Source organism: Atta cephalotes (genome assembly GCF_000143395.1).
Source record: "Atta cephalotes unplaced genomic scaffold scaffold00008, whole genome shotgun sequence".
NCBI lineage: Eukaryota > Metazoa > Arthropoda > Insecta > Hymenoptera > Formicidae > Atta > Atta cephalotes.
Genome location: NW_012130072.1, coordinates 3,083,997 through 3,107,507, shown reverse-complemented (window position 1 = coordinate 3,107,507; position 23,511 = coordinate 3,083,997). Strand labels below are relative to the sequence as shown.

Below are 23,511 nucleotides of genomic sequence, written 5' to 3'. Positions count from 1 at the left end.
ATATATATATATATTGAAAAGCATGTTTGCTCCCAGATATGATTATGATATAAGCGTACAGTAATAATTTACAACGCATTAAAATAAGAGTGATAGATCAAACCGATAACCAATCAACCAAATTGCATATTCGATTTACGTTCATGAGAACTATAAGTATAATTTGCCTTCTATTCTTTTAATATCAAAGCACAAATTACCTCAGGAGAATCCTATTATCCCTCGTCCATCGTTTCGATTCGTTCGCGTCAGCGAACATGTTAAGCGATCGATATCACTTGCTGGAGATCGATCGCTCTTACGCGCGGAATAAATCGTGATGCGGAAGCGCGAGTCGAATAACGCGACGCCAATTTGTGCCGCACTTTTCTCCACGCTCATTTGACACACCTCCAAATTTTCACGGATACATGGGATCACGGAAGACGGATTTTCACTTGTAGCAGTAATCGACGAATCGCGTTCGTTTTCCTTAATCACAATCGTAGATCAATTGTGTCGTCTGATTTTCGGTGACCCGGCCGAAAATCTTTGCGATCTTTCATGATTAGTCGGGCGAAATACGCGATAAGTTCTCTTTATATAAGTTGATAAGATACAATAGGAACCATGTAATCCTTTCCCAGTTCTTTCCACAATCTCATGCATATATTTCACCACCTTGCTATGTTCTGTCAAATGAATGTAATCGTTCCATCGGCTTTATTGCTGAATATTCCATAATCGTTTCGCAGAAAATTACGTGCTTACTTCGGAAAAAATATTCTGCGATCTCTTAAATGAAAATATGCAAAGAATCTCGAAAAATATAAAATTAAATTAAATTATAGCGAAAAACGAAAAATAATATAAAATTTTTTCAATATGTAAATGAAATTAATTCATGCGTGGAGAAAAGGTAAAAGGATCTTGTATATTTCTATAAATATAATTTTTCAACCATTAACGTTTACAATATTTCTGTACATTCTGTATATTCTTTTTTTCCATTTATATTTTTCATCAATATTTTTCTATTTTATATTTTGTTTAAATTCGTTGACAGATGGTTATGAGATATGGCGAAAGATGTAACAAAATTTCGCAATGTAATAGCAGTGCTATACGATGCTGCGGTGAACGTAATTTATCACACCTTTGTATCTCCCCCCTCCCCCTACGCAATAAATCTCACTAAGCGCCACAGTTAAAAAGTTTATAGAAACACTCTAAAAATATCAGTTGATATAAAATCCATCGTATTAAATTCACACGCCGTGTGTAGGCGTTAATATTATCTATACGATGAGAAATAGACGCATGATATACTCACATTGATATTTTTTATATTCTGTTTGAGTGACAAAAAATGCCAAAATATTATCAATTCATGCATGACGCATTCGAATAAATATCTTTAAAAAAATTTATTCAGATTCTTCTTTAAATTTTCTTTTTCCTGAATCTCTTTTTGTAGTCCGTGGTAATCATTCAATATTTCAATTCTCTACGAAATTTGAATTCGTATCGCATGAATTATAAGGACAACGTGCAAGTAAACGGAAATCATGGATTAACAAATCTCACTTAAGAAAAGAATAAATAAATTTGAATCAAATTCTTGGAAGATCCTCAAATCGCATATTGCGCGTTTCTGCGTCATCAATGCTGTTGACGCGGTGTTTAAGCGCAAGAAGCGTTCCTCTCTTCAATTAACTCACTCGCCAGCATTGAACGATCTCGTTCACAGTGTCGTTCGTGTAAGGATTAGTGTTGCTACAGTCTGATTATATCACGTTTTAAACGCGAGATTTCTTAGCTCGCTACATCTCTCACCCTATATCAATTACGTGGATCGAACGTGTGTTGGTGCCGTTGCAGTACGGACGCTTTCAAGCTCCAGTAATGTAATTACATCGCACGTCGAGAGGATCGATAAATCAAAATATGTGATTCCCAAATCAAGGTAAAGAGCGGTTTAATATAATCTGAATAGAATCCATTATACTTATATCAAGATGTTTGTTTTTAATAAATCAATGGAGTGATCAATTATCGACAAACATAATTGTCGAATTATAGAGGATATCTTCTGTATTTAAAAAATAATAAAATTAATAATTAGATCATAATTCCGTCACACGGCGCTAATTCTCCATGGAGATCGCATAGCTAGAATCGCTGGAATATTAAACACGCTATGAACTAGCTATATCGAACTCGATTATAGTTTCGGATCCCGGTGATTTGAAATAATCTCTATAATCATAACGACGACGGTTTAGCGTGAGGTCCCTTTCTCGTATCTTGCAGATATCTTGCACTGGTTATTAATACCGGTTTTCGATACGGAACACGGCGCGCGGCACACGAGCCTCGTGCGAACGGTATCTAAAACCTTCTTCACGCGCATGTAACTTTTTTGATCGTGCCGGAAGTCGCGTACCCCGCCGGGTGTACGTCCGGCATCAACGACGGTCGCACGAGCACTGAGCGGGTGGTTGTGGAGGGCGGTTGATCGCGGGCAACCCCTTCAACTCACCCCCGCGCTCGGTTCGAGCTGCGATCCCACCGCGTTTCACAGTAGTCTCAAATTGCATGTAAAAACAGCCGATACATGGTTTCCGCTTACATGACGTAACTTCCCTACATTGCACATTGTATCCTTTGCATACCCAATGCGGCAATGAATTAAACCGTCGTTAAAATATACCCTCTAAAACTTTTAGAGTGAATTGTCACTTGGAAGAGTGAAATCTCACTCTAAGGCCCGGTTCCAGACATGCAAGATCAACTTTAGCTCTCGGTTCAATTTACTCTTTATCCTTTTCCAATTTTTAAATTGGAAAAACGATGAGGAGTAAATTGATACTGAGATTGAAGTTAACCTTACTCTTTTCATCCTTTTCTAAAATTGGAAAAAGATAAGTTGAATCGAGATTAAAGTTAATCTTACATTTGTGAAAGTGGGCGTTAAAGAGTAAAAACTGAACCAATCTTTTTCAAGACTGGCCTAATTTTTATTCTTTAGAGTGAGATTCTACTCCAAAGAATTTAGAGAATATAGCGTGATACGCACGCGTATTTATTATCGTTTATTTAATTATTACTTAGACCTTCTAGTATTTTATCTGTTGCGTTATTTGTCGTCATTATTTCTCTCTAAAGATCATCAATGACGTCGCCGTCGAAAAATATATTGCTTTTCGCTTCAATACTGTTGAAGTATATTGTGAGTACTCTAGGAATAACAGATAGAAATGTGAATGGAACGAAACTTCTTGAATAAGCTTATTGATTTTTATTTCATGACGAAGATCAGTTATAATTGATTTTTAAAGCAGAGATCGTTATACAGGGTCGCAACAAGGTCAAGTGTTTGACAATTACAAAAGTGCGTCTTATCTCTCGGTGAGCTAAAAGCTTATTAGTTCTTTTCATAGTTCGCGAAACAATCTTTTTCGCCAAATCCTTTGATTGCCTACTGGGATAGTTTTATTTTTAAATAAGCATTAACGATTATGACATACATTTCGAATTGAACTATCGTGTTACATTAAGCATCTCGAGGCCAAACAAGCATACGTCCCGCGTTGAATTATTGATCGCAGCTTTATTGGCTGCAGCAACGAGAATTCTGTTCACGTTGGCGACGACGATTTTATCGGTGATCAACGGCCGTCTCAAGGTAATCCGCAGTTTTCATGCAATTGGTAAATAAAGAGAGTCGATCTAAATAACGCACGAATATATTCCTCTTTTCTCGATACTTACGCTGTAAGTATATCAATGTAAATATATTTGCAATGTGGCATATTTGTAAATAATAATGTGTACTCAGTCAAATATGTTTCACTACTCGTCCTTCATGGCTTTTATTAAACGATTAATATTGTAATTTGAAACGATCAGTTGAAAAAGAAAGAGAGAGAGAGCTCACCATTTATTGAGCGCTCTGGGAAATTCCCTCAAGCACTTTGGCAAAAATAAATATACAGTTAAAATAAGATAAAAAAAAATAATAAGGCGCATAAAATCAGGATTACAAAATCGAAATGCCAAAGCAAAAAACATATAAAAATGTAAGATAAAAAAAATTAAGTTTGAAATGAGTAAAGTCGCTCTTGAATACATACAATTGAATGCGAGAAAAAATAATAATAACATGAGAGATATATCTTAAAAATTGTTGCGCAGCAAGTAGTTGTAACAATTTACTTTAAATAAAGCAAATTGAGAGAAAGAGATTGATTAAAAATAATATAAATAATATATAAATGTTACATGGTTCCCTTCTTTTTTGTAAATAATTAAATTTTAATCCATAAATAAACTTTGCCAATAGTGCTGTTTAATTAATTAAATTAAAATTTTATTGTAATACTCAAATATTGTATTTCAAATTTAATTATACACTCAATCAAACCATCATATATATTATATCGACAGATACAAAACATATGAATACACAATCAGTAAGGCATCAACAATGCTCACATATAAATATGCGTCTAAATTTAGAATTCTCTATATCCTTACAGAAATTGAATATTGTAAGATATGAATTATTTTGAGTATAAACAGCACTAATTATTAGTTTTTTATATTCTTAATAAGTACTTAATCACTATTTTCCAGTATCCAATTTCTGTAAAAGATACTAACAATTCTCAATATATACATTCAACAATATTATAAAATTAAAAATTCAGCCAGTGTGATTTAATTCAATATTGCGCCAAAACGATACTAAAATAATATCAACATTTCATTATTATAATTTTCGTAATTGTCAGTAATAAGTCTCTAAGGATATAACACAAATCCTATATATATGTATACACACACACGCGCGCGCATATATATATATATATATATATATATATATATATATATATATATATATATATATATATATATATATAGTATAGATATAATACAAAACAGTTGGGTGTTGTTATTAAAAATAAAAATTTTCGAAAATGTAGAAAGCAATTCAAAAGAACTCGAAGGAGCGCAGAATTGTCTTATTGGATAGCGACATTTCTTGCGTAAAATTCACAAATGTCTGCCTCGACCGTTCCAGTTAAGACGTGGGCGGCCTGACCTACCAGTCTCTATCTATCCGTTTATATCCTTCGCTCGGATCTACATAATACATCACAGTACCAGTAAAATATCTAACGACGATAATAATTCCGAACTGGTTCGCGCGGACGCAAACCTGGCGAACATTGCCGAGTTGGCGTTCTATTAGTATACATAAAACATCGTATATAAAACATTTTTTCATTATTATGCGATGACACAGGAAGTATAACAGTCCCAAGTGTCGTATCAGCGTCCAATTATATACTATGTATGTCGATACTGTTTGTTTTTTATTTCAAGATTATCTTAACTCTTTAAGGTGCTAATTACGGCTCTATGAGCAGTATTCATAATCGATTTTTATATTTAAGACTGTCTTAAATACAGTCTTAAAATGTCATGAACCAATCAGAAATCCGTATTAGCATCTTGAAACATTATTTAAGACATTATTTAAGATCCTAAATATAAGATTTTTAACTATGAATACTGTACTGTAATGATTCATGACATTTAAGGCTTCACTTAAGATGGTCTTAAATATAAGAACCGTTTATAAATACCGATTTATGACTACAAGTACAACTGCCCTAATCATATTAACTATTTACAACCATAAAATATTTACGAATATATTATGCAAATGTGACCAAAATATTCTTCGAATTTCTCAGATTTTCTGACAGTGAATTTAGAAATCATTTTCCTCTTTTATCTTCTAAATAAATGCAAATTCCTGCTTAAAATTTAAGTAAGAATTAGTAAAGAGCATTTAATATTCCTTCAACAGAGAAGCAAGCTAATTCAGAATATTCTTGGTAGAGAGATCCTCGTTAAAAATCGATCTCGTATCTCACGATTAATACGATGATTCCATAGTACTGTGCAAAAAATAAGCAATCTTCTATCTATACGTTCCTTAATTTATGTAAAAACTTTCGAATGGATTATGATGATCTATCCGATGTGATTTCGTTTAAACATACAGCATGATTTCGAAAGTAGAACGTTTATATCGTTTAAGGTACAAGAAGCACGATATTTTTTCAAACGTCTTATCTTTTGAAAAAGATAATTTTTCCAAAGTCGTTTTTTAAAATTGCTATTCTAAAAATAATTTCAATTTATATTCCTAGTAGTGTTCATCAAATTTTTATTTAAAATGTCTAAGACTTAAATTTGCATTGCAGACAATTCTGTATAGTGATCTAGCTATAGCACTTGATTTTACTAGATACTCGATCGCGTACGTATTATCTTGTACATACAGCCAAGTACTTTATATCCTTCAGTATAGTGATAATACTTTAGTGCCTTTCGCACAATCATAAATATATCGCGATCTCAGCTTTATAGCTGCCTGCTTATCGGTATCGTCCTATCCCTTGAAATTCGGCGCAAAATAATTATCTAAACTTACTGATCATCTAAAATAAAATCATCTAAACTAATTGAAATCAACCCTTCTATTCGAGATGCAATTTTAATATATAAACTCTACACGTTAGGGGTTGACTAGAATAATAAAATATATCTGTCATTTTTTCGACAAATTTTATATTAAAGTTGGAAATTTTTTGAAAAAATCATTGCAAAATTTCTCTCTAAATAAAAAGAAAAATATATTAAAACTTTTCTTTTCATCAGGGAAAAATTTTTCATCAATGCCCTTTTCAAAAAAACTTCCAACTTTATTCAATATAAAACTTGTTGAAGAAACAGCTCTGGTCTTTAGATTATGGTGGCTTCTTGTTTTGATGAGTGACATTTTTTAAATTTTATTTGATAAATACAACAACTCTTTCGCGTCAATTTAATCATTTAATTTTTTTCGATTCGTATTATAATTGGTATAGCTGGGATTAATTTTTGCAAGGATATATTTCAATTAAAATGTTTAAATCGGAGTTATATTACAAATTAAAATATAAAATTTAAGAAACTACAATTTTGTACATATGTATAAGATTATAAGTATATAATTATAAATAATTTCGTAAGCATAAATTTTTACTTGAACTGATTTGAATTGTATAAATTAAGTAAACTAAAAAATGCTATAAAAATGCATGCAATCAGAATGAATACTCACTTGACAGTCAATTGTCGTTGGATCAGAAGCTTCTTCTCGATCTGTTCGATCGGGAATTGAGGTACTTCATAGGGAGCTGAAATCTCATTTGGCAGCTCGTGAGATGCAAGTCTCAAGTTATTGCTGGCGCCTGCAGCGCTACTACCACCCTCGATGCCAAAAACTGGGCTTTCGCTACCTGCGTCAGAAATAAAATAATTTTGTTTAAATAAGATCCGCTAATAAAGAATGGTCTGCACAGTTCGTTTATCCAGAATATAAATGCTCTACTATATGAGAGAATTCTCTACTACAACATGAAATGTTATAAACTAAATCAATAATAAATTTTTATTTTTAATTAAATGTACGAAATTTTATATTATTTTATTTTGATGTTAATATTATTACTTCTTCATACTTTATTACTTTTTATCATTTGCTCCTTTTTATGCACTTCAAAGTTTACGTATACAAATATAAATGTGCCATGATGTTAATTAAAAAACAATATACGCGGAAAGCATACGTGTTTAGTTAGAGAACTTAAAGCACATATTATTATAAGTGACATCAAAATGTGATAGAATTTGATGATTTCTTAAACATCTCATATACTATACTATAATAATTTATACAAACATAAAGATTTACGATACATAAACATTAATTTATTTATACATAAATTTATACGAAATTTATATGTATTTTATATTATTTATCTTTAAATACTTTCTCGTTTAAAAATAATAAACATAAAAAAAATTGGCAGAAGATTGAAATTTATAATTATCGATTTACCATTATTTACATAGTCCGCTTGTCCTGTTTTCTGCAACCACTCGGTAACAGAATTATGCTTGTACATGGCAAGAATTTCATTCTCATTTCCCATTTCGAAAATATCAATCGTTTTCATCAATATGAATTGTTAACGTTCCTGCAATCATTTTTCAGTTTTACGATATATTTGTGTTTATTACGAGGGCAAGTCAATAAGTTTCTTAGAAAATCTGTCAGAGGACACTCGCAGCGTCATGTCACATTATTTTTTGACAAGCATCTCTCAGCTGATTATTGTCAAATTTTGAGCGGAATTCATCGGGTGGTTTCATTTCTGTAGATAATTAAAGCGAACAACCTTTGTATTTTTTGCAAAATGGAAAAAAACGAGTTTCGTGCAGTGATCTATATATGAAAGATTTAACGCCGAAAGAAATTAAAGTCGAGTTGGATAATGTTCATAGTACATCTGCACCAGCATTTGCGACTGTATACAATTGGGTGAATGAATTTAAATGTGGTTGTACATCCACATGTGATGCACCTCGTTCGAGATCCAATTGAGGCTGCTACGCCAGAAAATCATCGATAAAATCCACGATATTATTTTGACTGATCGACGAGTGAAAGTGCGCGAGCTTGTTGAGGTCGCAGGCATATCATGGCACAGTGATTTCAATTTTGAACAATTAAGCATGGAAAAGTTATCGGCAAGATGGGTACCGCGTTTGCTCATTGTGGACCGTGCCATAAGCGCGACCGTGTGATGATTTCAAGACAATGTTTGGAGATGTTTCAATAATCATAATCAGATGAATTTCTGCGTCGATTCATTACTGTGGATGAAACATGAATCCATTACTTCACACCGAGACGAAGGAACAGTCAAAACAATGGACTTCACTGGGTGAACCAGCTCCGAAAAAGTAAAGTCGGCCGGAAAGGTGATGGTCACAGTTTTTTGGGATGTACGCGATATAATTCATATCGATTACTTTCTGTCGAAGCAAACGATCAAAAACGATTATTATGCAGCCTTACTGGACATTCAACAACATTTTAAAGAAAAAAACGTCCCCATTTGGCGAAGAAGAAAGTGTTCTTCTATCAAGACAATGTACGGGTTCATACGTGTCCGGCACCTATGGCCAAATTCAACGAATTCCGCTACGAATTATTTCCCCATTCGTCAGATTTAGTCCCCTGCGACTATTTCCTGTTTCCAAACCTGAAGAAATAGTTCGGAGGAAAGAGATTTACCATCAGAGAGTAGCTCATCACCGAAACAGAGGCTTATTTTGAAAGGTTCGACAAATTATATTATTTGGACAGCTTGAAAAAGTTGAAGAATCGTTGGATCAAGTGTATCGAGCTGAAAGGAGACTATATTGAAAAATAAAAATGAATCGATAAAAAAAAATGTGTTTTACTATGTTTTTCTAAAAACTTATTGACTTACTCTCGTATGATACTGTTATTTGAAAAAGCTCGAAATGATCGATCGTCTCTGACTCGCCTAAAGGTATTAAAGATATATAAGAAACTTAAGATAATTAATGTTTATTAATTAATAACTAATTACATAAGAAACTTAAAATAATTTAATCTAATCCGATAAATAGATTTACAATTGACCGAAAATACACGTTTTTATAATTTTAAAAAATAGCAATTCATTACCGAACATCTATAAATATAAAGCAGTGCCTGATCATCAACTAGTTATAAATGCAATTAGTAAGTTACGGCCGTAATTAATAACTGTCAGTTCACTGAATTTAAATAAAACAAGCAACTAACGAAGATTGCTTTCGAAATATGAACAGTTAATTGTTGGTGAAGAATTATACACAATTCATCATCAAATTTTCTCTCAAGTATCAAAGTATATATCCCGAAAATTTTCTTATGCTGAACACGTTGACAGAATTTGTATAGAACGTCAGAATTTTGAATAAATTGGGATGACATGGGCAAAAATGATATGTTTTCATCATTTTCGACATTTTTCAAAACTTATTTCTAAATAATAAAGTCTATGACATCTAAAAATATAATTCAAAAATTTTCGCATAAATTTTTTTCATCATATAATTTATTATCATTAGTTATGACTGTTTGAATAATTATACAGAAAGTCTGAATTTTTAAACAACCATAACTTGATGAAAATAAATCGTATGATCATGAACTAAAATTTATTTAAAACTTTTGAATTTTGTGAGTGCATTTTTAGATTCTGTGAACTTTATATAAAAATAAGTTTTTGTTTTGCCATAAAAATGTTGAATATGGCAAAAATGTTTTTTTTTTTGCTAATTTCATTACAGTTTATTAAAAATCCTGACGAGTTACTATTGATTCAGAAATTTTTTCAAGAGAGGAGGGAGAGAGGTCGCAAGTGAAATCTTTTTTATAGTGTAAATATGTGTACATGAAAAGAGTAGAATATTTAAATTATTAGTGGCGTTACATTGAAAAAGTACTATTTAAATATATCATTCATAAAAAGTTTTATTTAAAATTATATTAATATAAAAAAGGAATAATATAATATAAAGTTTTAAAATTTCGGAAAAAACTGTTTTTTATCAAATCTTTCCGCCAATTTTCTCGGTTCCTCTCCTAAGGATAGAAAAATTCATCGGAAAAATTTGTGTTAAGATCTACCATATTTGCTTCTTTCCGAAAAGAAAATCATTTTAGTTTCCTTTCTGCAATTTGAAAAAAAACGGCTTTTTTAAAACTATAATATAATGACTACATACATTTTTTATACCTTTTTTATACCTTATGACTTTAAAAAATATTTTTGGAATCAAAATTTTGATTAAGTATTTCAGAAATATTTAAAAAGTATGTAACATTTGACATCAATATTTTTGAAAAAGGGAGGTCATGGTCTCCTCTCTCATGGATCCGGTCAATGAATGCTAAATTCTGTCAATGGTATCGTATTCAACATGAAAAGATCTTTGGAATATGACATTTCAGAAAAAAAAGTAATTTTTTGTCAAACTGTGTCATAAATTGTCATAAATAATTTTTTTCAATCAGTTGCATGATTGATGCTGGTTAATTTTAATTGAACATTATTTCGATTTCATTACACTCTTATTCTAGAGAGGGTCACTAGTCTAACAACGATGGCACTTCCGGGAGAGACGTATCATTCTCCCACGATATGATCAATGAATCAATGAGCTCGTCGCGACCCTCGGCAAATTTACAAAGAGCCGCAGTGCCGAGTTATTAATAGAATACGACGCGATGCGCCATAACGAGTACCGTTGTTTTCGTTCGTCAAACCAACGATTGTTCTCGTCTTCGACGCCACTATGTTAGCCATGAGGGCAACTACGACCTGTAAGTTCTACAAAGGCAGACAACTGTTATGAAGAATTCGTTACAAATGCCACAGACTTTACGATCCACGCATAATAAACATCTACGTCAGAGAACGTGAATTAGGGTTGCGTCGAGGATAATTAGATTACGCCTGTACACGCCTGTTTCTCTGCGTCTAATTTGCATGAAATTGACACGGATGTATTCTTGTAAACTATTTAGGTGAATCATGTAGACAATAAGTTAACTATACTTCTTTTTACGTTCCAAATACGTGGTGTGTTGTTATATCCTGTTTTTCATTTTTTCTAGCAATTTTCAAATTTATTCTTTCGCAAAAATCGCACTAATTTTAATATTAAACATGTTACACTATTGATTTTAATAGTAATATTATTAGGTGTAACAATAATATATTTATACACAAAAATAGAAACTATGGTTATTTATAATTTAACATCATAATTTATACCTAAAAATCCTTGTTCTAAAAAAAGATATAACTGTCACAAAAATAGATTTACAAGACAAAATAACATAGGTACAAACATTCCAATGTAAATCAATAGCAAACTGTCGGCAACAAAAATTCGCGGCACGACGTCAACAAGCCTTTCGTCCGAGCATCAACGATGACGGAGATGAAAATGTTGGCTTACATTATAAATTGACCCAAAGAAATATTCTCAGATCGTTTTTCCACAAGATCAGTATTCAAAAACCACCGTTTTTCCATCATTTTCAACGTGGTGATTCACGCACATAACAAGTCCACTTGCCTAAGTATGAGATACGATTTCACGAAGAATGGAAATTATCGCGTGGTGAATCCCTTTGATAAAATGCAATTTATTCTTGGATATATAAACCGTCATGGATTTATTTTCACATCTCGATTTTTTCACGTATCATCTGCATGAAGAATTTCATTTAAATCGCATATACGAGATAAACGCATTGCCGTTTGCTAATTAAGAAAACGTTATTTCCAGATCATTTCTGTAGAGAAAAATATATATTTTAATTTATCAACGAATCTAGATCGAAAAAACAATTTACGTTTTCGGTCGTATATATTCTAGGAACACTGCGATTCGAGTGGTTACAGTATTTTATTTTAAAGCAAAATAAATATAAAGATTGACACTTCAATTCACAATTATTAAATTTATCTCAATATCTGTATATAATAAAAAAAATGTCATGACCATCTGTGTAAGTGATTCGAGTGACTTATAAAACAAGGATAAATGTCATGTAGAATTATATTTTTATTCGCCAGATATCACGTCGCCGACTTATCTGTGACTTTAAATAACCGCAGATGCTAGAATAATATATCCGAGTGTGTTCGAGAATAATATAAGAATTATCCGATACATACCGACAGTATTAATGTCTATAAATATCTCTGTAATTCTTTTATACCCTATTCGCTTTGCGTTATCAAAGTCGATACTCGCGGTATTGAAGCTCCGAGAAAAAAATGATATTTAAATCTCGCACGGGATGTCATAAGCTTGTTGCTCGTTTCAGCAAGCAAGTCAAGTGTATCTGCGCTGTTTATTTACAGCCGTATTGATAATAAGAATACCGTTCTGACGCAAATGATAATTAGTTGGAGTGATACATCTTATCAACGCAGAAAAAGCGAAGGGCCATATTTATTATCGTAAATAATACGTTCTTGTTGCAAGAACTTTCTTGTTGCAATAAACGTTCTTGTTGTGAGATGTTTACTTGGCGAGTGACTTTTATGAGCGATTGACACATTTGAGGAACATGTTGCATCGACATTGATTAATGCTAATTCTGATCAATTGGATCTTCTTGCTCTGTGATATACGAGCTGCCACATAATAAAACAACATTATATTATTTCTTATAGTTATAATTCTTTTTTTTTTTCAGAATTGTCGAAAGAGACTATCGATCGTACCACATTTTAAAATTTCTTGGCTGTAAATTCTAAAAGAAAGATTTATTTTATAAATGCGTATATAGATTGCATAGTAAATGATAATTTCTTATGTTTTTTAGGACTCTATTTAAAAACAGTTTCGAGTATTTCATTCTCTAATTGGTTCTCTCTTTTACATCAGCTTGTATAATTGGCGTTCGAGCAGTAAAGATATTTCGTTTGATTACATAATATTTTATTTCATTTTTATCAAGAATCAAATTATTTTTATCAAAATAACATATAGTGAAAAAAATTTACTAAATATTAATATTTCTTTGAATAGTACTAACTAAAAAAACATTTATTCACAATAAATATTTACTCAATAAAATATATATAGTTAAATTAATATAGTTAAATTAATAATTTTATATCAAGTAAATATATGTTTATATTTAGTAAATATTTACGTAAAACTGTTCACACAAATATTTACTAAAATTTAGTGTTTTTTCAGTGTAATAAATGATAAAAAATTCCTTACTATCATAACTTTCCTAACTTGCTATTACTAAAGATTAGTCAAGATTACTTAAAATTACTCAAGAAGCAAAGAATATTTCAAACATTCAGAATTCCAACGTCGACTACAATAATAAATAACTCTCAAAGTGTAACGATTTGTTTTAATTGCAAGCTTCAGATTGTAATGCCAAGAATCAGACAAATTCAACATTACGATCGATGCAACGCAAATTTAACATTTCTCTGAATAACACACAAACTTGTGAGATTCCCGAGGGTTACCCTGTATTTGTACGATGTCCGTTTTATCTATCACCGAGAAGTTTATAACAACTTCGTTCCACGGGAAAACGCGCAACGCGAGATGCGAGTTCGCTTTCGAGAGCTCTTACTCTCTCCCTCGAAAGAGAGAGAAACTTTACTGCGTGTGTTTAGTCGACGACGCGTCGGGGGGCACTGACCATATCAACTGGTCTGCGAGTGTCGAATGCACTGACTATGCCAGGGTGAGAAAGGAGGGAATACTTGATGGTAGTATCTTGACGGCGGAACCGCATCGCAGAATCCGCGTATGTACGTTGCTTTGTAAGCTCGTGCCACGCGCGATGCACACGCGTGCGAAACCGCTCGTGCACGAATTAGTTCATTATGAAGGCTAGAACTATTTAATAAGACTATGTACTCGTATATAAATACAGAACAATATAAAGCACAGTAGATAAAGAAGCTTTTAAGACCTGCTGTGTAATATGAATACACAGCAAATAGAAAATGGAAGTCGGTCAAGCTGGATCTTTAGTACTGAAATTCGGTATGAATTTATATACATACTCGATATAAAGTTTGAATCCTATTACAACCTATGACAATGTTAGTAAAAAAAAAAAATAGTTGAACATAGAACCGGAGCATAAAAAACATTTCTGACATTAAAAATATAATAGAAAAAGCAATTTTGCGAATTATTATAAACGAATTATTCTAATATTGACTTATATTGATTATAAAAGAAAACTAATTACTCCAATCGATTCAATAGGAAAAATAACAGAAAAAAACAAATAACTTTTTGCAAAAATGTGATTAATATTATAAATTATTTAAAATAATTTAAAGCAAAAAACAATTGGAAAAAGTTGTAGTGTTTTTTTTTGTCACTTTTTCCGTAAAATTGATTGGCGTAATCAGTTTCTCTCTATCAATTACTTATTAACTTAATAATTCGTTTATACAATTAATTAAAAAATATAACGTTTTTTATAATGTTCTTTTTATGTTAGAGATGTTTCTTTATCTTATTTCTAATGTTGTTTTTTTGCTTTTACTGCTAAGAAAAAAATAATTACTCAGTTTACTTTTTCTTTTCAGTTATCTTTACAAAGAATTTATTTGATACTCTTAAAACATACTTATTACAAATTTTAGAAAAATTCATATACTCAAAATAAAAGTTTATTTTTCTTTGAAGAATATTTCTATATCAGAAATGATTTGCTTATCTTATTTCCAAAGTTGTTTTTTGCTTCTACTGCTAAGAAAGTGATTACTTAGTTTATTCTTTTTCTTTTAAATAATGGTTATTTTTAGATAAAGAATTTTCTCTCTAATAGTCTTAAAATATATTTATCATAAATTTTACAGAAAAACTCATTATATATTCAAAACAAAAATTTATTTTCCTTTGAAGAATATTATAAAATTTTCTCAAAGAAGCGACTTTATAATAAGCAAATTTGTTTTAATTTAATAGTCTTGATTACAATATTATAAACTTACTAGAGGATTCAGATTATATTTTAAATTCATTGCTTGTGCTGATTTTATGAATTTGCGGAATTGTCTGAATTTTTGAAATACTTGAAAAAGGTAAATAATATTTAAAACCCCCCCAGTCAAAAATCACATCATCACATAAATATGTTTCACATAAACATATTTATATAAAAGAAACATATAACGTGAAGAACAAAAGAAGAACACATAATGTTCACTTTTACATACATATATTTTTCCATATGCACATTTTAACAGATCAAAGAAAATATGATAGTCAGACAAAACCCGAGAGATATAAATCCATTAGGACATATGCATCAGAAAATATGCATTTATGGAAAATCTTTTTGAGGAACATTTTGGGTGATACTTTTAAAGTGAAATTAAAACCAATAAAATCCAAGGCAATTTGATTAAAATTATAGGCACATAACGACGTAAGACTATAAAACTCAGCGAGATTTTTGGAACTGGATTCATGCCACTTGTCCATATTATCAATATATTAATATCCGACTTATTCATGACTTGTAGATACCAGAGATGACGTATAGATACCAGAGAAACTTGGCACAAACACCTCGCAACAGCGAGCGAAACGTGTGTTAAATACGCATGTTGGTATTTTCAATAATAATACATTCGCGGACACTACACTCCCATGATGTGTACATATGCTCATTCTTGTGGTGACCCACATCGCACGGTGTGACACACACGATCATTATGTATTATACATGCGTATCTGCGTGGGTGTTCCGAAGCAGAGATTACACACAAGCGATAAAACAGCTTAAGAGATGTACGTTTAAAAGGCCATCTATTGTTGATAATATTGTACAGCATAAATATGAGTGACCGTTCAAAAAACATCACCTTTGTAACTCTAGGAGAGCTTTAATAAATATAAGATATATATTTTCCATTTCGCCACGCCTCGAGTGTTGCATATTTATCTCTTCCCCTTGTCTTATATTCGATACTCACATAAAGCTAACACTGTTATAGGCAATTTAACATTTTAATTTATGCCTCGTAAAGAAGAATTAATCAATAAAAAGAATAAATCTTAGATATTTTTTAAAATCTTACAAAAATATAGTCAATGCTAACTCTCCATAAAAGATTTCTTATAAATAAATATGTATTATACATTTCAAAAAGCAGATATTGAGTTATTGCACAAATTATTGCACAAGGAAAACTAGAAAGTTTTGAAAATGAGAAATGCTTGAAAATGAAAGAAAACTGCGATAACTTTCTGGGATTCGTCATCGTGAATAAATGATTTAAAAATAACAGAGTGGCAATATTTATTAATAGTACAATCAATATTTATGTCAATTTATATTACATGAAATGGTTGTATCAACGACAGTAAATCTTCGTACGTCCAAATAAAATCTGACATGTCGATATTTCAAAATGTATAAAATGAATTATTAATTGTTAAATTAATTATTAAATGTAAAAGTTATGAACACGAAAAAAGTGAGCACAATTTTTTCTCGACAAATGAATATTAATTATTTTTCAGCATATATATCGTGATACATATAATTTCTTTTTTTAATAACTGATAAACTCATGAATTATTTTAGCGTGTGATGCACTCTTACTAATTTAATTACGACGCCATTCTTGTCGTGCCAAACGGTTTTCGCGTGCAGCTGAACTAATTAGTGTTTACTGTCGCGATCCGCGCAAGGAATTTCCTCCAATCGGTGTCACCGGTATCATGCAACCCGTACCATGAATCATGAAAACGTTACATTCCTGGAATTAAATATGCTTACGCAAATATATTTGCTCTGCTTAAAACCAAATTGAACTTCATAAATTAAAGTAGAACAAATTAATGAAAGACATGATCATATTACAAAATAATCTGGCGCTAAAATGAAGAAATTAATAAAAAATGGAATTAATCAATTTAATTTCAGAGAGGTTAATCAGTTCACTTATTAACTTCATTTATTAAACACATCTATTCGAAAGTTTAATTAAAAAAAAATATGTCATTTAATTTACCCGACATCATGTAAACAAGGATGATTACACTTAATATTCATGTTCATTTATATATTATTTATGTACAATACTAATTCATATTTATGCTTATTTTTATTTATATTTATTTTTGTAGTGCTTCTTTCGGTAATCATTTTCAAACATTAAGATCTCTCTGCTGAGATCTTTTAACCTTGACATTTACTGTCCAGAATGAAGTCTTGAGTCAGCTGTACATTTTGAATGAAACAGGGATCGTTTTTAGCGCAGAAGTGACCTTCAAAATGCAGGTAATTTAAAACCATATTCTTTATGCAAATTAAAATCAAGACAAACTGCACAAATTTTTAATAAGTAATTATTCGCCTATATAAGATAAATAATCTTATATCAGATAAATAATCAATTATCAACGGTTATGTTTAATGTTAAATCTTATGTTTATATCGAATGTGCTCACCGTTTTATCTCCAGATTAGTTATAAATAAATTAGGTATAAATAAGTTCAAAATTAAACAGTTCGCGATCAGATTAAGGAAAAATATTTTTTTATTATTTTAAATCTACTTTGTAAATTTCATAAAACAAATAGTTACTTAAATATAATTTTTAAATTAGTATATATATATATATATATATATATATAGATATATATATATATATAGAGCTACCATAGATATAATCTATTATGCTACCACGTAGGTACTCAAGCAGAACAACAAGTTATTATAAAATTAAAATGATATCAAAAAGACTCCAAAATGATCATAAAAAGTCATTTTTCAATCATTTCCAATTCATTTTAATGTTATTTTGACGTTATCGTGACTTGTTGTTCTGTTTGAATATCTTATTATAAATATCCCATAGATATCTAAGGCGAGATAACTACAAGATAACATAATAGATTATATAAAATAAATTAAGTGAACTCAAAAGCGTTAAAAGCAGATTAAGTAGATAGTAGAATTTATTATTCCATTAAAACAGATTTGCTATCGCATGATAATGTTTATCGGGCAATTTTATCATGAAATCGTGTTCAGTCGATTCTATAATAAATATCTGCGTTACACATGATGAACTATTTATAGAGCTTCATTGAAAGACTTATCGCGATTCACGAATAATTCCGCGACATTAAAATTGAAACTAATGCCATCGTGTTAAATGAATCATAAATCTAGTGTTTATGCGCATGCAACCAGAATAATATTCTTCTTCGATTTTTCTTTATAAAAAAATTTCTATTTTTTGTATCTATTTTTTTAAATTTAAATATATTTATAATTTTAAATATTTTTGCAATTAATTTTCCTCTAATTTCAATTCTTGAGTCAAAATTCTTAAAATAAAGTTCTCTGGTAATACTTGTAAACTTTCGAGCGACACAAAACATAATACTACAAAAAAAAACAATGTGTTTAATACTAAGTTACCAAAGATAATTTTGATATGTATAATAACAAAAATTTAATTATATCTCAATAGAAACGAATCTCTTTCTCTCTTTTTCCAATGAATGTAGCTTTCATGAATATTCAATATTAGCTATTATCGGCGATAATGTGTAACCGGCTCTAAGCTGCGGAAATTTCCTTGAAGCATCAGAAGAACAAAATCGAACGCTACAGTTATGTCTATTTACAGCAATCGCGTGAATTTACGTGATTCAATTTCTGGCAGCCGCGGTCGCGGCGATGCGACTAGCACGAGTAGCATAGCGTAGACGTAGCCACGGAAAAGATCAATACCGCACCTCCTTGGCACGGTTACCGTGGATCTCCGCGTAGCACGTCCCAATCTTTTCTCAATCGAGAACGTCGACACCTTTCTGTTCTCGTCTGGCATGTAGGACCTGGTTCTCGTGACAAAAATACCGCGCTGTGAGACGAAAATAAATCGGCATCAATATTTTCGATACTCATGTAAACACTTAGCAAAAGATGCAGAATATACTGATTTCAGAATATAGTGATTTCAGAATCAAAGAATTTGAATCAAGATTTAAATAAATTTATAATTTACGATTAATATCATAATTATATCTTCTACCATTCTCGATTGTATTTAATTTCCTCAACGTTATCTTGTCGACAATATTTTCTTAATGATTTCTACATAATATAGAATTGCAACTTGTAAGCAATATTACGAAAGTTTATATAGAGATGCTTGCATAAAAAGTAGTAAAATTATAATTCTTCTAAAAAATCTTATAATTGAAATATTTTTCATTTCTGATTCCTATTTATATACGTAATATAAAATTGCAATTTATAAGCAGTGTCATAAAAATTTATCGAGAAGCTTGCATAAAAAGTTTTGTAATTGAAATATTTTTCATTTCCGTTATCACTGTGTCGAAAGTAAAACTTCCAAATGCAAGCTTATTCTAAAATTGAAAAAAACTTTAGTATGTCAAAATATATAAAAATAATTAAAACTTGTTTAATTAAATTTATATTCTTTGTTCACAGAATTTAAAAATATAAAAATTTCAAAATATCACTCCGAAATTAATTAGTTTAACTATTTCAGAATATTGAAAACGAATGCATATGATTGCATAATAACGCAACAAATAAATATTGTCTTGGCCTTAACCATAAATATAAATAAAAATTACTTGAAATTCTTGAGAATTACATCATTCGAATGCATTATATTATCAGTATAAAAAGTACTAGCGTGATAATTCAAACAGAACTAGAATAACTCAAACAATGCTAGAGAAATATTTTTCTTCAATCATTAAAATATTTCCAATTTAGTCTGACGCTAACTTGCATATATATTTATATGCAGGTTAAAATTTGCAGTTTTATTAATTCGATCGAAATAACAATTCGCCTAAACAATAATGAAGCAACATTTTCTTTAATTATTAAAGTAACATCTCCGACTTATACTGACGATAACTTATATGATTTTTAGTTTTAATGAAGAGCTTGCTTTAGACATCTACGCTTCAGGAAGATAATAGCGGTATGACTCATAGTTAAGAAAATTCCGGCAAAACTTAAAAAAGACGCAAAAAATTGCGATTCTCTATAACTTGTAGTCACAATAATCTGACAATAAACACATTTCGCAATTAAGAGTATGTGGACAGAGTGGCTCGGCTATTAGTTGTGTTATTAATAAGATAAGAAACACTGACGACACTAAGAAACACAAAGTCGTCATCATTGTTATTCACATGTGTTATTCACGCGGAATAATATTCCCGCGACCAAGAATGCCGTTATCTGAAATAATTTCACAGTAAAGTGACGTCGACATAAATGCGTTTTGCAATTAAATCGTTCTTGATATCAAGCGGTTATAAGAATCGCTACAGCACAATCCGATAGATACACGAGTCGTCCGCGCTCGCTTTTACCTTCATATAATTCATCCAGATCGATCAGAAAATTCGACAGGCGCAAGGAACCAAGGAACGTTTCACTCTCCGAAGTGGTCACACCTCTGATCGACATTTTTCTCAGGTCGCTCCAAATCACGCAATTCTCGTTGCAGCGTAAATCGCACTACCGAAGGTCCCTTACTTCGACAGAAAATTTATTAACTCGTTCCTTCTGATAATAAAAGATTCTTGAGAGATACTAGAGGATGCGGCGAATGAATTTTTTGCGATATCGCAGAAACTCTCAAGAAATATAATCGTTCGCAAGAGATACGACGATAGATATATCGAGCTCGATACTGGCGAAGTGACTTTTAATAGCACGTCGTCGTTGTAGCGCGCTTTTAGCTATGTCGAAGACACGTTAAATAATGTGCTAATCAACCATGCTTATCAACCGTGCCAGCACCGTATGAATCACAAAAGCGAACGAAAAATCATGAAGAATATCGAAACAATTTCAAACGTGTAATATAAATTCAGACGCGACAAAAATGATCGCGAACTCTGATCATATTTCCCGACTGGATTACGAACGCGAAAACGATAAGAGAGTTAGTTTACCAATACCTGATGATATCGACGAACAAACGGTAAGTATAAATATTTGTTCGGAAAATAATTGAATTAAAAGTTCGATTTTGAAATATAATAACAAAAATTTAATTTAATAAAAAATTTAGCAATTAAATGTTATCTTAATGCTATATGATGTTATATGATTAAGATAATTCATTAAAAAATTATTAAATTAAATCGTAATTTATTTCTCTAAATATAACTAATCTTTTTTCCTTCTTTTTCATATATTATTTTAGCGACACTGAGAAAAATGTTCTGATTATACCAACAAGAAATACAGATAAAATATATTCATATAAATCAAAATTTTGATTATCATGATTTCTGGTTGTCTCAACTTGAATACTTAATAGATTCAATTATAAGTGTCTGATTTGTAGCTTTTTGGATAAATCTATATCAAAAGTCCAATTAATGCAACAAAATCTTTTTTCCAATGTAATAATTGATTTTTTGAAGCTTTTAAAGTTGTTAAAGTCATTTATGAATTGAGACACATTAAAAAAAATAAGAACTTGAGTAAAAAGTTAATTATGACTCACCCAACCTAATGAATCGAATTAGACTGGAATTGGAAAATGTACAAGATTTCACGGAGCGTATCTTCGTCAGCTAATTATCGACGAAATTCGACTCGGTTGTGCAATAAGCTATTTTCGCGGAATTTTTTAAACTTCACGTATGCCACTTTCAGAATTCACCATTAACGTCGACTTTTGAATTTGCCGTGTGATTACTGCAAGGAGCTGTTTTCTCTTGAGAAAACTTGCAAAATTTCCACGTAATCACCACTTTATCTCGGGACTTACGATTGTGCATAACGCGACTCAACGAGGGATGTCGCGAAACTACCGTGACGACCGAATTGTAGTTTACTTCTAAGAAGCTAATTCTTGTCCTCTATTCACGTTCCGAAAGTCTCGCCTCGCACTGCCGAGACGAAAACCGTCGGCATCATTGTGACGATGGCCAAAATACTATCGGCCGTCTGTAGAGGCAAGGTCTTAGGCTGCCTGCCAATTTCTGAAATTTTCACTCGCGTTCATCAACAGATTTTGTGTCAATGAAAATGCAGTTAAAACTCCACGATACAGACAATTCGAAAAAACAAATTAAATACAATCCTCATTACGCGAATAATCCACTCGAATGATTGCCAAAAGTTAAAACAGTAATTGGAATTAAAATCTCAATTTGATAAATCGGGTAAATTTAATAATTCGCATGTTTGAAAAATTGATACAAAATTGATATTGCGATATGATGAGATGAAAAATTGCAAAAAATCTGGTAATGATTTTGTTCTTGTGACTTTAAGTTCATCACTATTCAAAAAGTTAAAAATATAGTTTATATTTTCAATGGATGAATACAATATTGAAGCATCGAAAAATTATTTCAATTCATCTTATATTGATCAATGAAAAATTTTTAGATATTTGTTCATATCTTAATTTTTTCCTGGCTTTCTCAATTATTTATTTATTATTTTTAAAACTAACATTTCCGTATCTAGCATTACGAGAATAAGAGAGTTTTAATGATTAAAAATCTCCAAGGCATTTGTCTTCCTTTCGCGGCTGCAGCATATAATTCATATCGATCTCCATTCCTCTTGCGAACTTTAATTAACTTCGCCTTTCGTGCGGCCAAATAAAACGTTGTATGCTATGAGTGATTTCTGACTACTATGATGCATCATCTAATTCCACGATATACATTTCGTGCTCGTTTTGTAGTATAATTGTAGAAGGTGATCGGCCACTTGAAGCGCAAAGTCACGGAAAATACAGCGTCTAATTTTACCTTCGCTGAGAAAAAAATTGCAAAAAATCTGATAATGATTTTGTCCTTGTAACTTTAGGTTCATCACTATTCAAAAAGTTAAAAATATAGTTTATATTTTCAACGGATGAATACTTTCAAAAAGTAATTTCGTTCTTTATAATATAAGTAAGGAGTCAAAGGATGCAACGAATACTCGTCAAAGACTAAAATACTGTAATTTCTAAATTAAGCTACACTTCAAAAAG

General features: G+C 30.9%; 1 protein-coding gene across 1 annotated transcript in view; it reads right to left on the bottom strand.

Moving 5' to 3' along the window:
* LOC105627354 (AMP deaminase 2) overlaps window positions 1-23,511 on the bottom strand; it is a 28,882-nt gene that overhangs the window by 5,040 nt on the left and 331 nt on the right. Inside the window, exon 2 of the mRNA XM_012208639.1 lies at window positions 7,163-7,340. Coding sequence (XP_012064029.1) covers window positions 7,163-7,340 — 178 coding nt within the window. The remainder of the gene's footprint in view (window positions 1-7,162; window positions 7,341-23,511) is intronic.